Source organism: Lontra canadensis, unplaced genomic scaffold (assembly GCF_010015895.1).
Source record: "Lontra canadensis isolate GAN:19392208 unplaced genomic scaffold, GSC_riverotter_1.0 scaffold41, whole genome shotgun sequence".
Classification (NCBI taxonomy): domain Eukaryota; kingdom Metazoa; phylum Chordata; class Mammalia; order Carnivora; family Mustelidae; genus Lontra; species Lontra canadensis.
The window spans coordinates 13,903,038-13,921,302 of record NW_022631035.1 but is presented as its reverse complement, the minus strand read 5'-3'; the positions used below and the strand labels follow the sequence as shown (position 1 = coordinate 13,921,302).

At 40.8% G+C, this 18,265-nt stretch overlaps 2 protein-coding genes across 2 annotated transcripts in view; both read right to left on the bottom strand.

Annotated features, from left to right (window-relative positions):
- The window catches only part of SMURF2 (SMAD specific E3 ubiquitin protein ligase 2), a 121,510-nt gene that overhangs the window by 68,366 nt on the left and 34,879 nt on the right, over positions 1-18,265 (bottom strand). The gene's annotated exons all lie outside the window — the stretch shown is intronic.
- Positions 833-3,510, bottom strand: LOC116875480 (checkpoint protein HUS1-like). Its single transcript, XM_032871041.1, has 2 exons — positions 3,493-3,510; positions 833-1,705 (listed from the first exon to the last, which is right to left on the bottom strand). Exons 1-2 carry the CDS (start codon positions 3,508-3,510, stop codon positions 869-871), a joined length of 855 nt encoding a protein of 284 aa, XP_032726932.1. The 3' UTR covers positions 833-868.

Below are 18,265 nucleotides of genomic sequence, written 5' to 3'. Positions count from 1 at the left end.
TTAAAGATTAAATAAATTGAAACACATAAAGCATTTGGTACAGCACCTAGTACACAGCAAGTACTCAATACATGTTAGCTATTATTGTCACTTCTACTCTAAACTTTCTAATAAAATTAAGCCACCAAGTTGCAAACATCTTAAAGAGCAAGAAAGGAGGGGCGCCTGGGTGGCTCAGGCGTTAAGTGCCTGCCTTTGGCTTCGGGTCACAATCCCGGGGTCCTGGGATAGCCCCACACTGGGCTTCCTGCCTCCCTCTCCCACTCCCCCCTGCTTGTATTCCCTCTCTCACCATTTCTCTGTCAAATAAAAATCTTTAAAAAAGAAGGGGAGAGAGAACAAGAAAGGGGTCTTCTGATAACCTGATCTGGAACCCTAGTTTGCATTGCTGTAACAAATCCCATACACTGGGTGGCATAAACATTTATTTTGCACAGTTCTGAAGGCCGGGAAGTCAAGATCAAGGGGCCAATAGATCTGATGTCTGGTAAGGACCGTCTGTCTTCCTGTTTTGCAGACAGCCACCTTCTTGCTGCATGGTCACATGGCCAATAGAAGGATCATCTTTCTTCAGTCTCTTTAAGTGTACTAATCCCAATCATGAGGGCTCTACCCTCATGACTTAATTACCTCCCAAATGCCCCTCCCTCAAATGCCATCAAATTGGGAATTAGGGCTTCAACATATAAAATTCAGGTAGGGGGCAGACACAAGCATTCAGTCAGTAACAAAGTTCATGTACTTAGCTTTTTTTTTTTTTTTCCACATAAAGGAGTATGTTTATCCAGCTGTCTTCCATGAACTCAGTTTTAGCTAGACTATCACAGTGGGGCAGAGTAAAGCGCAGACACGCGTGGCCGGAGGCGGGCTAGGAGAAGGCCGGGATGAAGTACTGCAGGGACACGTCTTCATGGAGCAAATCAAAATGGACAAGCTTGTTGCTGACAATGTTGCACACGGCCCGCGTGGGGTTCACTTGCTGCCCAGCGAGGAACTGCAGGAGCTTCCGGATGTCTATGCACACTTCAGCCATCTGCGCTGGGTCTCGATCCTGGGAGGCGTCCTCAGAGGCCAATGGAGGGTTCCCCAGGTCTTTAAAGTGAGTTGTAACACACACTAGTTCTGTTTCTTTTTTCAAGTTCAAGTCTCCACTTAGGTTTGCTTCGATAATAAGGTGATTGCTGAGGTTCCTCATTTTCTCCACGACGCTCTTCATCGTCTTCAAGACCGGAAGACAGACGCTGACGTCGGAGTCCGGGACTGTAGGTTCTTGCAAATCCTTCCACAATTTTCTAGGAATAACCTTAACGGGGATGTCGTGTGTCACCATGCGGCTACTGATCGACACAGACAACAGCTCTACGGACACGGTGAGGCAGGGGAAGTGTTTGTTCGTCAGCTTGACCTTCAGGGCTCTGGCATTCTGGGCCGTCTTCAACGCCCGAGACAGATTTTCCGAGGTCAGCTCTAGGTAGATGGCGTTGTTTTCTGCAGAGACGCCCTCCACCTGGAATTCACTGAAGAAGTTCTCCTGCTCCAGCTCACACCACACGCTCACGCCCCCGCTGGCCACTTTGTCGGAGAGGACGAAGTTCAGCTTCTGCGGGCTGATGCAGAGCGCGCACGTCTTGGCCGGCTTGGCTCTCCCGGCACTGACCCGCGTGAAGTGGTTCAGACACGCCGCGTCCACGATCGTGGCCCGAAACTTCACGAGTCTCAATGCGCAGGTCTAGTGTCACTCTTCTCTCAACCTCCAAGCCCACATTTCAACTGTCTAACCCACACACCCACCTGAATACCTCCCCAGCACTTCAAATTTTATTAATTCTAAATTGAATCAGACAGCTTTCCTCTCGAACCAGATGTTCTTCTTTCTGACCTTCCTAGTTCTGTGCACTGCACCACATGCTTCCTTCCAATCATCTAGAAAGCAAATGCCTCTTACCTCTCCCTGACCACTCCACACATCTAAGGCAGTTGCCAGATAGTATCAGGTATCATATACCTATCTCTCTGCCTATTTCCATTTTCGATGTTCACACTTAAACAATGCATCTAGAGTATTTTATAATGTGCCAAAAAAACTTCCACACACAGTCCCTTGCTTGATCCTTACAAAAGTTTCTGAGTTATGTTCTAATATCCATAGAAAAGGAAACTACAACTAAGAGTTATGGCTTGCCCTAACGTGTCATCTAGTAAGTGAGCTTATTAAGCATTCTGAATGCAGGCTCTATTCTCTTTTTCTGTAGATTGCTCACTCACACCAGCCTTCCCTCTCCTTCACCCCTAGACTTAAAATACCAGCCTCTTTGTCCCCTGATGTAAACCCAGGACTTGCCTGCCCTGCCTTCACTCATAATATTCCTCCCACCTCAAGTATTATTATTCTAACCAATGACCCTCAAAATCTCATCCATTCAAATCTCATCTCCATGTGAAATGTTTTCTGATCTCCTCCTTTCTCTGTTCCTATGCACTTTCAACACCACTTTGACTCTACTTGTTTTCCATGTCCCTTCTCACTGAGCTTGTATTAAAGTTATTCACCTGATATCTGATCTGTCCTTCAATGTGTCACTAAGCTATACATTTCTTAAAAATGAAGTCATGACTTACTTTTATCTCTCCTACAGTTTATTATATGTATATCTTGAACATAATATGTACTCAAATACTTGTTGAAATCAATGAAAATCCTCAGAAAACCAAGACAAGGCACAATCAAACGAAAAGGTAATTAATAAAATTCACTCTTTTGCTTTCTTTAACTTAGCAAGTCTATTTGTTCAAATCAGGGTGGCTTTTTCAACTATCTGTAAACACTCTGCTTATCCAACTACCTACCTATTGGAGCCCTTTCTTAAAACCAGATCTCATTGAGCTGGCTAAATCAGTAGAATATGACTTGATATCAGGTAGTGAGTTCAAGCCCCACACTGGATATACAGATTACTTAAAAACCTTAAAAGAAAAAAAAAAAAAAACTAAACAGGGGTGAGTGGGTGGCTTGGTCAGTTAAGCATCTGCCTTCGGCTCAGGTCATAATCTCAGGGTCCTGGGATGGAGCCCCACATGGGGGGGGTTCCCTGCTCACCGGGGAGTCTGCTTCTCCTTCCCCTCATCCTTGTTCTCTGTCTCTCAAATAAATGAAATCTTTAAAAAATAAAAAAATCTCACTGAACCTTCTCTCATACATAATAAAAAGGCATATTATCACCTTTTATTGTCACCAATTATATTAACATTATTTCTACAACAGTGCAACCAAGGATAAGCTCTCGGGCATTCTGCATCCTTCCAGACTCTAAAAACTATAGTCACTCAAATACCTGATGATCTACTCTAATAGAGCAAAGTGCCCAAGATACTTAGTTTTCAAAACAGACCCTATTTGTAAATACAAGCCACTAGTACAAATAGGAAAGAAGACTGCAACTATTAAAAAAAAAAAAAAAGCACTATGATTTATAACAATACTTCTATTGTTACTTTATAACAATACTGCATGCTTTTGAGATAGTTCCTGGGTTGACAGGGAACTACTAAATTTAATAGACTTATTTTAGATTCATTTTCAATTTCCAGAAAAGTTACAAAGATACATAGTGTTCCCATATGCCCCATAGCCATTTAACCTATTACTCATAACATCTTACATTAGTATGGTACATCTGTCACAATTTAATGAACCAATATACATTATCATTAACTAAAGTTCATGTTTTACTCAGATTTTCTTAGTTTTCATGCAAGGTCTTTATTTATTTTTTTTTTTAAAGATTTTATTTATTTATTTGACAGAGAGATCACAAGTAGGCAGAGAGGCAGGCAGAGAGAGAGGAGGAAGCAGGCTCCCTGCTGAGCAGAGAGCCCGATGCGGGGCTCGATCCCAGGATTCTGAGATCATGACCTGAGCCGAAGGCAGTGGCTTAACCCACTGAGCCACCCAGGCACCCCGTTCATGCAAGGTCTTTAATCTGTTCCAAGATCCCACTGAGGAAGCCCTATTACATTTAGTCATCATGTCTCCTTAGGCTCCTCTTGGCTATGACAAGCTGTTATTGTTTCTCAGACTTATATTCACAGCCTAGTTTAGAGGAATACTGGTCAGGTATTTCACAGAATGCCCCTCAAGTGAACTATCTGATTTCTCATGATTATTCTGGGTTTATGAGTCGTTGGGAAAAAGACCACAAAGGTAAAGGTGCCACTCTCACGATATCACTTCAAGGGTGAGTTATCAGTGTTATTAACCTTGACCCAGCTGAAGTAGTGTTTGTAGGGTTTTTCAACTCCAGAGGTACTCTTTTATCCTCTTTTCCATACTGTACTCTTTGGAAGGAAATCACTATGTGCATCCCACACTTAAGAACCAGAGAGTTATTTTCCCCCTCCTTAACTATGGAATGTGCACATAAATTATTTGGAATTCTGCATGGGAGATTTGTCTATCCTTCTCCATTTATCTATTTATTCAATCATTTATTTATTTATACCAGTATAGACTCATAAATATTTATTTTATACTTTGGGTTATAATCCAGTATTACTTTACTCTGTTGCTCAAACTGTTCCAGCTTTGGCCATTGGGAGTTTTTTCAGTTGGTTCCTGTGTTCCTTTGACATATGCACATAATTGTGGGGAGAGGTGGCACACCTGCATAATTTGTGACACTAGAAAATGCTCTAGGCTCATCTTTTGTGTTCCCTGCCCTGTCCTAGATACTCCAAGGAGCCCTGGGAATTACCAGTTTTTTGTGGGTTTTTTTTTTTCCCCAAAGATTTTATTTATTTATTTGACAGAGAGAGACACAGTGAGAGAGGGAACACAAGCAAGGAGAGTGGGAGAGGGAGAAGCAGGCTTCCCGCTGAGCAGGGAGCCAGATGCAGGGCTTGATCCCAGGACCCTGGGATCATGACCCAAGCCAAAGGCAGACGCTTAACAACTGAGCCATCCAGGTACCCCAGGAATTATCAGTTTTAAACATCCATAAAGACCCACATTTTTCAAACATAAACAGCTAAGCCAATTAACGCTTGAGTTCCTCAGATCTTTCCCCACTAGAACATTAAACTCCATGAGGTCAAGAACTTACTGATCCCCACCACATCCCCAGGGCTTAGAAAATTGTGCAAAGTATGCCTTCAATAACTACCACAAATACTAAAGTCATACAAACTCTGAAGCTCCACAGGAGGGCTCAGGATTGAGTCACAACCTAACTCACCATTCCAATGGAATCTGCCTAGATGTGTCATGTTTAGACTCCTGTTCTAACATCACTATGGCTAATTCACGGCTTTGTTTTACAGTAAACAAAAGGCTTCCTTTTTCACTGTTCCTCCCTCTTATTCCACTGCAAGCCAAAAGTTTAAGTATGTCCCAGTAAAATTTCCAGTGCAAAGGACTAATGCATCACATTTCCTGGATTCTTTCTATAATGGCATAGTGCCATTTGCATCACCCTCTCCAAGTTCTATTCAAATGATCATTTTTAACTTTGTAGAATTTAAATGAAAGGCATAATGCCAAATCCTTACCAACAGTGGCAGAAGAAAAATTACTGACAATGAAAGGGCCAAAAATCTATGGATACTTGTTTATACACAATGCCCCTTCAAACACTCAGATAATATATATGTAAAATAAAGCATCTGAAATCTACCAAAATCTTTTAATGTAACATACAAATTTTTATAGATTTATAAATAAACAAATGTAAAAGGAAAAAGCATAAACTAAATATATACTGTCTCATGTTTAAATGGTTTGATTATAAGGTGAAGACATTTTCCTGTACCCTATTCAAAACATGCAAAAATAAGCCAAGATTATAATGGGATGATTCTACTAAACAACTTTACAATATTCACTAAATATAATTTGTAATGCCTTTTTTTTAAAAAAGATTTTATTTATTTATTTGCAAGACAGCACAAGCAGGGGAGCACCAGGCAGAGGGAGAGGTAGAAGCAGACTCCCCACTGAGCAGGGAGCCCAATGCAGGACTGGATCCCAGGACCCTGGGATCATGACCTGAGCTGAAGGCAGACACTTAACTAACTGAGCCACCCAGGTGTCCCCCCTGTAATGCCTCATGTTTTAAAGAGAGTTACTATAAGGAAAAAGAAAGCTACTCATTACTAAAAGGCAAATCAGGTAGCCTTACTTTAACCTTAACAGGATATCAAAATGCTCTAAGTTACTCTACCCTCAATAAAATGTAATCTATAGCTACAACATGAACTATAGAGGTATCCACGGCTGTATTTACAGTGTGAACCCGATCCATGGACGCAGCTGACTGGATGAGCAGCCACCAGACCCAATGACCCAGTCAGATCCACTCTCCTACAAAACTAGCAGTAGGAGTCAGAGCTATTAAAATTAGGAAGCACTCTGAGACAGAGTTCTAAATGGCCCTAGTAGGCCACTGGGATTCGCTGTGTCAGTTCCTGAAGCTTTTCATTTCCTGGATCCTGCCTCATCTAAAGTTAGACAGGACTTTCCCACCTGGGTGCCAAAACTATATCCTTCCAATAATGTCTCTTTTTACTTTAGTCTGAATGGGTTGTTTTCCTGTTACCTGTAACCAAAAATGTCTTAAAATAGGGCCACATGGATGGCTCAGTTGGTTAAGTGTTGGCCTTTGGCTCAGGTTATGGTCCCAGGGTCCTAAGATTGAGCATCGCATCAGGCTTCCTGCTCAGTGGGGAATCTGCTTCTCCCTCTCCCTTGCCCCTCTCCCCTGATCACGCTCTCTCTCTTGCTCATTTGCTCTAATAAATAAAATCTTTAAAAGAAAAAAAAAAAGTCTTAAGATAAAGGTAATCCACAATGCTTGCCAAAGCACTATCATAGACGAAAATGTACTTCACCAAAAGTCATTAACATTCTACCACTAAGATGTTTTCAAATGTTAGTTCTAATCTTAAATCTCAACAAAGACAGTATTTGTGTTCAAAAAACTGCTATGCAGACAAGAACGTACGAACATGCTTATAACACAGAATCTTGTGTTCAACAGGTTCTGTATCACATCAGCAAATTAACATTAGTGTAGATTAGTACAGATTATAGGATAACATATAAAACTACAATACTCCGTATTTATCCACAGGGGATACATTTCCGAGACCCCCAGTGGATGCCTGAAATGGTAGACAGTCCCCAACCCTGTATATTCAAGATTTTTCTTATACACACGAATCTATGATAAAGTTTATCAATTATGCACAGTAAGAAATTAACAATAACTAAAAATAAAATAGAACAATTATAATAAATTGTAATAAAACTTATTGGGATGTGTTCTCTCTCAAAATATCTTACTGTACCTACCCTTCTCCTTATGATAATGTGTGATAAAATGCCTACATGATGAGATGGAAGTCAGGTGAACCATGTAGGCAATGTGAAATAGTGTTAGGTTACTAATGACCTTCTGATGATAGGTCAGACACAGGATTATCTGCTTCCAGACTGCACCAGACACAATAATGGGACAAAAGGGTCTACGGCAGTATTTGAGTATATCTACTCTATCACCTTAAAGTGATTGTAGCATGCATCACATCATTTGGAGTGCTTATTAAAAATAGATGGGGGGGCAGACACAGGTGTACCTTCAGAGTTCCTAATTCAGCTGGTTTGGAGTAGGGTCCCAGGACTAAGTTCCCAGGTGTGCTGATGCTGTTAGTCTGATGAAAACTATGTACTTATACACACACATACTTTTAAATGATTTATAGAAATTCAGAAGGTCATCCATATCCTCTTCCAGATAATTCTCGGTTAAGAATCTCATTAAAATAGTAACAAAGGATCTTATACACTTACATTTTTCAGGTACAGTTGAAAGTTTTACCTAATGTTTTTTCATATTCATCTTGTTAGGCTTTTTTTTTTTAAGTTTTTTTTTGTTTTTGTTTTTTTTTAATTTGTCGGAGAGAGAGTGTACAAGCAGGGAGAGCAGGCAGGGGGAGAAGCAGGCTCCCTGCTGAGGAAGGAGCCCGATGTGGACTCCATCCCAGGACCCTGGGATCATGACCTGAGCCCACAGGCAGACACTTAACTGATTGAGCCACACAGATGTCCCTCATTTTGTTTGTTTGTTTGTTTGTTTGTTTGTTTGTTTTAAAGAGCCAGGCTTGGGACATCTGGGTGGCTCAGTCAGTTAAGCGTCTGTTTTGGGTCCAGGTCATGGTCCCAGGGTCCTAGGATTGAGCCCCACTTTGGGCTCCACACTCAGTAGGGAGTCTGCTTCTCCCTCTCCCTCTGCCCCTCCCCTTGCTTGTACTCCCTCACTTTCTCTCTCTCTCTCTCTGTCAATAAATAAAAAAAATCTTAAAAAAAGGGAGAGGCACCTGGGTGGCTCAGTTGGTTAATCATCTGCTTCAGTGGGAGTCTGCTCAGGGGGAGCCTACTTCTCCCTCTCCGCCCGCACCCCCCGCTTGTGTTCTCTCTGGCTCACTTTCTCTCAAATAAATAAATAAAATCTTAAAAAAAAAAAAAAAGAAAGAAAGAAAGAGAGCCAGGCTTTTTCATTCAAATTACTAATTAACAAAGATTGTTTGAAAAACGTAACTGAAAACAACTGCACCTTGTCACAAAAAATAGACAAAATTTTATCTTCAAAATAGACAAAATCTGTTATCTAGATTTAATTAAACAGGGAAAAACCATTTAGGAGTAAGAGATTAAGACCTTAATTATCACATGAAAGACATACCTGCATTCCCTTAAGAAAAAAAACAAAACTCTAGAGTAGAGCTAACCTACACATTTTCTGCTATGAAGAGTCACTCTAAAAAGCAAGTTGTCCACTGAGACCTACACATAAGTTCCACCGTATCTGAAAAACCTGAGAAACTCATTCTCTGAAAGCTCTCTGGGCCACTAGCAAAATTCAGACACATCACACTTTTACACAATGATCTGAGTATCACTTACCCTGCAAGGACAGAATTTTTAGGATTTTTGTTTCAAAAAGTTATTAGGTTCTTGTATCCTCAAGAATACCTATTGTAGCAACAATGTGACAGGCCCTGTAATAAGATCTGTGAAAAATGAAGTAAAAATCTATAAAAAATGTTTCATTGTTTGTAGTTCATAAACCTTTATTTCTACATTTGGGGAAATCTCAGATAATGTTTTATTTTCACTGATGTGTTCTTTTATGGAAATTAAGGTATATAATTTTGATATAGTTGGAAAATAAGTATGCTATAGACTGAATATTTGTGTCCTTCCAAAATTCGTATGTTGAAACCTAATCCCCAATGTATAATATTTGGAAGTGATTTGGTTCTCTAAGTACTCACCTTGGAACTGACCAAGGCCACATAGAGACCCCTTGTAGGAATTTCAGCTGAGAGCTCCAGCTAAGGTCCCAGCTGGCAGCCCGCTGAGCTGCCAGTGAGTATTAGTGAGTCTTCAGATAACACAGGTCCCAGCCTTTGAGCCACCCCAGTTGACAATGAGCGGAAGGGAAACGAACCGAGCCGGTCGTGTCCTGTATAAACTGCAGTTTCTCAAATAAAATAAATGTGGTTTTAACATAAGTTTTGGGGTGATTTATTGTACATCGACAGGTAATTAGAACACTACTACATAAGAACAGATTAAGATCCATTAAAGCTGGTCTTTTTCTGTACTAGACCACATTTCAAGGTATATAGCTATAGAACCATACCCAGACCTTTCTCCTAAAATCCATCCCCTCATAACCGAAGCTAAACTCTTGATAAACCCTGACCTGGCCACCCAGCCTGCTGATGCCAATGAAGCAGACGGCTGTCCTATTCCTAATTCATACAGATTATGTACAAAATAGAGGCAGCTAGACATAATTCTGTACCACACATATGCTACAGACTATCTCCAGCCAGTCCAGTGCCAATCAACCAACAAACCCAGGTATCACCAGTCAATCAGCAACACTCTAAGATTAGGCTCTTCTAATATGAAATAAAGATAATTCATGGTCTTCCGGCTTTAAAACACCCACCCACCCCATTTCTCCTGCCCTGAACTTCATCTTTGAGAGCCTCCTTAGACCCTTGGCTGGATCCGGTTCCAGACTTAGCAATAAAGCTTTTTCACTTAGTGCTCAGTCTGGTCTCTAAGAGTCGTTACTGCTTTAACAGCTTGGAAGTCCCAGAGAGATTGTGCGGCCGCACCACCAGTGAAGCGGACAGACACTGACTCGTAGGAACCACCTGAACCCTGGATTTAGCAGGCTTTGGGCGTCTCTGACAGTGATTCAGCGGAGCTCGGCTCTGAATTTGCTCTGTTCCGTCCCACAAGTTTCTGCTTATCCCGGCTCAGAGCCACCTGGTATCTCACGGGTAGAGATGGAGAGGAAATTCCGTCTCTTTCTTGAGTGACACAAAGAGAGGGGAGCCATCCTGTCAAGGTCTGTTGTCAGTCACCTATGTCTTGTTGAAGAGATTCCTCAGAAAACTCATGGTTTGGGCCACATTCGAGGACTACAGGCACTCGACTATGGGCTCCCTCTCAAGTGCCTAGGAACTCTTGTGTATACATTTGTCTCACACACAGTAAAGGAATCTTTTTTTTTTTTTTAAGATTTTTATGTATTTATTTGACAGACAGAGGTCACGAGCAGGCAGAGAGGCAGGCAGAGAGAGAAGGAGAGGAAGCAGGCTCCCTGCTGAGCAGAGAGCCTGATGCGGGGCTCGATCCCAGGACCCTGGGATCATGACCTGAGCCGAAGGCAGAGGCTTTAACCCACTGAGCCACCCAGGCACCCCAGGAATCTACTTTCTGATATTTGTTGTAGGGGCTATCAATTCAAAGAATCAAGTATATGTATATTCATTAGAGTCCGAGTTCATATACATTTCTAATAATATGGTATAATTACACCACGGATAGTTTATAATTGCAGTAGCCACTCGGGAAATCATGATTTCAGTAATGACTTCTACTTCTGCAATACTTTAGAACCAAAGGAGGCAAAACCCCCAAGACAATAGTCTACCTTCTTAAACTGGTACACCAAGACATCTAAATGCCTCAATATCTCATAACTAAATTCCTTGAAGGACTCCCTGGCAAAAGCTAAAGAAGAGGCAGCTTAATCTCGGTGCCTAACTTCCTGCCTCCAAAGCTTAGCCTTTACCCAGTGTTCTAGAATCCCAGTGTTCTGATTCTTCAGATGAAGACCTCATACTTTTCTCAGTGTATCATCACAGGCTTCCCTAACATCTTCCTCCCTTAAATATAATGGTCCGATCTCCTCCCTTGTTGCTAAGCACCCACACAGTGAGGAACAGACAGTCATGCAATCTCCATTAAGGACGTATCACTCTTCAAAAGTAGGTCATGCTGTTGTTTTTAAATTTAGTACCTGAGGGAATCTCCAAGCCCACGAAGAACCAAAAGTTCTCTGAGGAACTTAGAAAGTTTTTAGACATCTATACTCCCAGGCCTTCCAGAACTTCACAAGCTCATACAGACTACTAATTTCCCCAACAGAATGTCAAAGATGATTCAAAAAAACAAGGCAGGATCCTAATTCAGATCACATATCCCAAATCAGAAGAAAGTTTAAAGAAAGCTAAAGACACAGGAAGTGCTTCTGGCCATCCCAGAAGCCTTTCTGACCTAAGTAGAGTGGACCGAAATCTAAAATTGCAAGCAAAATCATTCATAATTAGAAGATTTTAGAAAATTTTAGGAAATATTTGGATACAGACCTGGAGGCAGACCACCACAAGGTCTTTTCAGCTCCTTAACAAATTAAAACCAACACTAACGAGATTGGCAAACAGATTATTTAGGTGAATTATAACAGAATATTATCAAAGAACTTTGAAACAATGAGAAGGGGAGGGAAGGCCCACATGTCCCTTTAAATTAAAGAACTTAAAGTCCAACCTTTCCTCCTATGACAGATACAGAACTGGGGAGATGCTACATCTATGAAAAATTCAGGTACTAGAAAAGTGACCGTGCCTTAAAAATCAAGAAAGGAATCCAAGAATCTAAATTAGAGACAGAGTACAGACACACCTCTGAGGATATTCATAATACTCTATTATGTTCTCTGTTGTTACCAGACAAGATGAATATAATTTTCTGTCCAAGAACAGACCTATAAATTCCTAGTGGGCATAGGGTCTTCCGTTTCTACTTTAAATTCCTTTCTACTCTTCCTCACTGTACTAAAAGAATAATAGTGGTGGTATCACCAATAACTCTATTATCCTCCCAGTCTCCCAACTTTTACCAATTTCTTTTAGTCCATTAGCATGGCCTCTCCTCGGTATAATTTACTAGGCTGAGGCTGTTCTGTAGACCGCACTGTCTGCAGAAGGCATATATTTAGAGACCCCAAATGAAAAGTGTGCCCAAAACCAAATTACTGCAGCTCTAGACACCCTGTTGTCTTGTGCCTTCTGGCCTCTCCTAACCCACTGTTAGATGAGACCTGTACTCTTTGAACTAAAAATTTTACTGGCACAGGCAGAATATATGGTGCTCACCCCATTAAGAATTCAAATTGATCCTTACAAAACTCTGCTTCAGTCACTCCAATAGTTAAACCTGAAGTGATTATCAAGAATAAATCTCATATTGAGCCTTCATTAGAACAAAGATGTATTGTCTTTTGTAATACTCCCCTATTGCTCCTTGAGAAAACGAATGGAAAGGACTACAGATTTGTTAAAGATCTCAGGGCATCAATGGAATTATGATCCTTAGAATCACAGTGGCTCTTAATGAAACACTGGACTTTCCTCCTTCCGTAAGTAATCTAACAGCACTGTTCACACCAGAAGCACACTGCTTATCTTGCTAAGACATACAGACCCTGTCTGCATTTGGGGACACTTTCTCTACGTACTCGATCGGCCCCACATGCTACCCAATTCTTATTACTTCCAAGCAACATTTGACACTTCTGTCAATCATCTTACCTCTTACGAAATACCTTTTTGTTCACTTTTTAATATCCCCCTTCAACTGTTCAAAACTTACTCTTGCAACATCAATTCCTCCTCAGATAATGGGGAACTATGTAACTGCTGAGCAATAATTCAAAAATTAATTATGCCCAGCTCTGATCCTACAGATACCCACTTTTGTCAATTCTGATTTAATACTGTTTGTGGAATGACTTATCTCAAAAATGACAAAGGCATTCCCCTACAGGGTATGCTGCTACCAATGAACATGTAGGCACTGAAGCAGGTTCACTGCTTAGTGAAACATGAAGACCCCCCACCTTCCTGTCAGATGATCAAGGAATTCATTTCATTAGAGAAGTTAAACAGAAGCTCTGTAATGTATTTTTTTTTTAACTAAAAACTCCACTGTTCATATTATCCCTATTGCTTCAGAAACCCTTGATTCTTCCTAGCCTAAAGTTTTACCATTAGCATCAGTGGCCATGGAGTTGTTTCCTCAGAGCACACACAGACTTTCTCCATATGAAATCATTACAACGTGCCCAACACAACTGGGCCCCAAATCCACTAAAAACTTATTCTTACATGCAAATCTAGCTAAATACTGAGAGAGACTAACCTGAATTACTCAGTCTTATCCCCAATAAGTGTAAGTGACTTTCCTCTGGAAAGGACCTCAACTCAAGGGACCATTTCAAGTCCACCGGTCAATAGCTACAATGGTCAAACTTTAAGGTGTTGATGCAAGGGTTTACGTGTCACAGTGAAAACAAGCTACCAATCCAGACGAGTGGATTTATTAAAATAACTCCAGAAGCAGATGACTCCAAGAAACACACAACTTGCCCCAGAACCATAGATCAAGCCAATGACTGCACATATAGACAACTTCTGAACAAGATACTGGAGGAAAACATAGAATGGTATGTTCTTTAAAAAAAAAAAAAAAAAAGATTGCTCTAGTATTTTTTTTCTGGGGATTTAAATCAAATACCAAGTGATCATTGTGTTCTCTTGGCATAGTGAGACCACGTTTAACTATGTTTAATTCCTTGTACAATCAAAACATATGTTTACAGGCCAGCCTATGCATTGGCAGCTAGCTATACACCATAATCTCAAAACAGGAACATCCATATACACTCAAGACAAGTACACAGGTCACTTCTGGCCAGTCAAAGGCTTATCTGACCAACAAATCCATATGTCACCAGCCTACCAACAGCACTTTGCTTTCCTAATATGGAACAGAGATTGTCTCACAGTCTTTGGGTTTAAAAGGTCTTCATTTCTCACTCCTCAAATGACTCACTCTCACTCCTCCCTAGACTCTGCGCTAGATCAGGTTCCCTGCTTAGCAATAAAAGTTCTTCATTCAATGCTCCAATTTGGATCTCTAATAGCCTTTATTTTTCTCTTTGGTAATGGTTTTTAGGGTTCTCCCCACTATCAAATTTTATCTTTCCCTCTCCCCCTCAAGTTTAACAGTATCACCAATCCACACAGTCATCAAGAAAGCTTGGAAATTAACCTCTATCCATCATCTATACAACCACCAGAGTAAACTTTCTAAAACAGAACTCATACTGTATCACTTACTTGCTTAAAATCCTTCAAGGGCTTGCCAAAACAGCATAGCACACATGGCACTTTATAATTTGGTCCCTGAACACCATCTTCTCCAGCCTAATCTCACTATACTCCTTCAATATAGAATATCTCCTTCATTCTTACCCAGCTTATAGACCTAGCTAAATCCTAACAATCCTTAAAAATTGAGCACAATCATCACTTCCCAGTGGAAAGTGATCCTTAACATCTACTGAGTTACCCGCCAAGTTTGATTTTTCTTTCTCAGCCTCTCATGGTAATGTGTTTATTCTACCACAGCATTTACCAAAATAAACTGAAATATCAGACTTTAAGCTACCTTAGAAAGAAAGATGTCTTAACACCTCTTCTCCTACCATAGCGCCTGACACAGATCAAATGCTCAATAAATAAATATTTCTTTACTGAATGAATGATGATCTCAGTATGTTGGACTTCATTACTTAATGGTCTCAGAGGGCTGTTTCTTTTTTTACCCCCCAGCTTTATTAAGAAATAACTGACCCATAACACTGTGTAAATGTAAGGTGCACAACTGATGATTTTCTTTTCAAGATTTATCTGTTTGAAAGAGAGAAAAAAAGAGAGCGCGCACACAAAGGGAGGGGCAGAGGGAGAGGGAGAGAGAAACTTCTGCAGACTCCTTGCTGAGACTGGAGTATGAATGCCACAGGGCTCCATCTCACAACCCTGAGATCATGACGTTAGCCAAAATCAAGAGTCAGACAACCAACTACACCACCCAGGGGCCCCACAACTGATGATTATACAGACTGCAAAATGATTAGCACAATAAGGTTAGTTAACTGAGGTCTTACTCCTTAAGTGGAAAAAAACTTTGGTATATAAATACTCTCTTCTAGGTATCATCGTTTATTGAAACTGACCTTTTAGTCTTACAACAATCTTAGGAGGTGGATATAATTTTACTGATGAGGAGAAGACGACTCAGAGCCTTAAAAATACCACACAGGGCACCAGGGTGGCTCTGTTGGGTAAGTGTCCAGATCTTGATTTCGGCTCAGGTCACAATCTCAGGGTTATGAGATCAAGCCCCTGCGTTGGTTAAGCATGGAGCCTGCTTCAGGTTCTTCTTCTCCCTCTTCCCGTCTCCCCCTCCCCCCACAGCTACCCCCAGCTCTCACTCTTAAAAAAAAAAAAATACCAAGCAGAAAAGGAAGATTTAAAATCCAAATTCTTTTCACTTCAAAATTCATACTCTTTCTACCACATTTTGCTGTTTACTTATGGATAAAATAAAATCTAAAGAGAAAATAGCCTCCTGTCATCTACTGTGGCAACTTCATCCCTCCCCAAGCATGATTATAAACTGTAGAGTATTTAAGAATCCTTAAGTCTGAGCAATTTTCACTGCACTAGAATTAAAGGGACAACCAGACCAGCATAAGCCACAAATTTCTAAACAGATAAAATTTCCAAAGGAACCAAGTGAGGTCCTGAAAAAGAATCTTGGAGACTGGGACTAGGTCAGAATCTTAAAGATTTTTCAGTTACACAGCAGGAGAAAGAAAGGCTAGAAAGAATGACAAGTAAAATCTTAAGAAAAGAAGCTAAGAAGGGCAATGTTAATGAATTTTTAAAATAACATAGCAAAAGCGAGACAGAAAACAAACAGAACTAAGAGAACAGAAGCCAGGAAAAACAATCATGATAATAAACAGGTAAACTATTCAAAACCAAAGAAAGGCTATTCAGAAACCTCCTACAGGAAGAGCCTAGAAGAACACCCACCAAAGAAGGCTGCTTTGAGACAACAGTTTTACCTAAAGTCTACAGGAAATGAATCTGGTGGCCTGAGTGCAGAAAACAAAAACAAAAACAAAAACTCATCCTAAAACATAGGCTCCTGGTGGAGAAAATAAAGGATTAGATACAGAAGACGCAGAGAAAACCTATAAAACAATAACCCTAAGCATTACTGAGGTTTAGAAGAATGACCTGGGAAATCACGAAAAGATTCCTGGAAGGAGCTGTTTAATATTTTAAACAAGTTTCAAGCTGAGAGACATGAAACTACTTGTGTTTCAACTATATGTCGTCTGAACCCAGAAATGTTCTCATAATACATGTGTGAAGATTAGCTATAAACCTGAACCCAGTGAACAGGGTGGTTTTACAAAAGGAGACAATGAATGACCAGGAAAGACTAGCCACTTGAGGTGACTAGAGGAAATAACCAACTGCTTTCGCCCCTAGGTTGTGAAATAGAAAGTTAATGCAGATTAAGTAGTTACCAAAGATCCTATCAGTTTTGTTTTTACAAGAGGCTTCCAAAGCCATGTCTGCATCGAGTAGAAAACCACTTCATTTGAGAGATTATTAGCCAACTGGGAATTTCTAAAATTATATGATCCTGCTCAAATTAAATGCCACAGAAGAAAGGGAACCTGTTACTCTGCAAGCCTGCAGAGAACACAAGAAGTTGTTAGTTCCTGCCACCGCACCCAAACTGGTACAACAGGTTGGTGTAAGCAGTAAAGCAAGAGAACTGTTAATAGTATCAGATCTAAAAATTTCTATTTAAAGGCTCTAGGACAACCACAGGGGGCAGAAAAAAATAAATGACGGTCCATCCAGAGTTGAAACAAATTTACCCCAAATATGTTTTTTAAACTGTCCTTAGAAAACCATAAGGAAGAGCCTGAGTTTGCCGCTCAGTAGCTAAACTGATGAAGAACAAGCTGCTTTTACGAACTTCTTGAAAGCTCCAGCTAAGAGCTTTCCTTGGATAGGACTGAAGAGAACTTAAACATCCCCTGAGGCCCTACTTTCACCAGCACTCAACCAGATCGAGGGTCTCCTTAAAATTACCTCCTTCAGGGGCGCCTGGGTGGCTCAGTGGGTTAAAGCCTCTGCCTTCGGCTCAGGTCATGATCCCAGGGTCCTGGGATCGAGCCCCATATCGGGCTCTCTGCTCAGCAGGGAGCCTGCTTCCTCCTCTCTCTCTCTCTCTGCCTGCCTCTCTGCCTACTTGTGATCTCTATCTGTCAAATAAATAAATAAAATCTTTAAAAAAAAAATTACCTCCTTCAACTGAATTTGTGAGGTCAAGAAAGCTAAAACAGAAAAGTCTCCATTAGTTTTATCAATGAGGGCACGAGTCTCCTCACCAGGAGCAAAGACTGGACTAGCACGGAATGGAAGGTGAAAATGTGAACAGTAATGAGAGAAGGCTATTCTTACCTAAAAGTCAAACTTTTTGGAAGAATATAGGAATTAAAGGAAAAGGGCTAAAGAAAAGCTTTTTAACATGAAAGGCACATATGGATATTTAAATTCTGAAAGAAGTATAAAAGGGGACTTGAGGGGCGCCTGGGTGGCTCAGTTGTTAAGCATCTACCTTCCTCTCAGGTCATGATCCCAGGGTCCTGGAATCAAGCCCCACCTCAGACTCCCTGCTCAACAGGAAGCCTGCATCTCCCTCTCCCACTCCCCCTGCTTGTGTTCTCTCTCTGGCTGTGCCTCTGTCAAATAAATAAACAAGATCTCTAATTTTAAAAAGGGCAGGGGACGACTTGACAGGGCAAAGTTTCAGATCCCAAAAAGAAAATTAACTGGCCTTGATAAATGAGGAACACACCCTGATGGGTCTTCAAACACCAGCTCCTCGATCTACTGTTTCAGGAGACAAAATGCATTTAACCAATGCCCACCCCTACCCGCAAACAACAACAAAATGGTGAAATGTGAC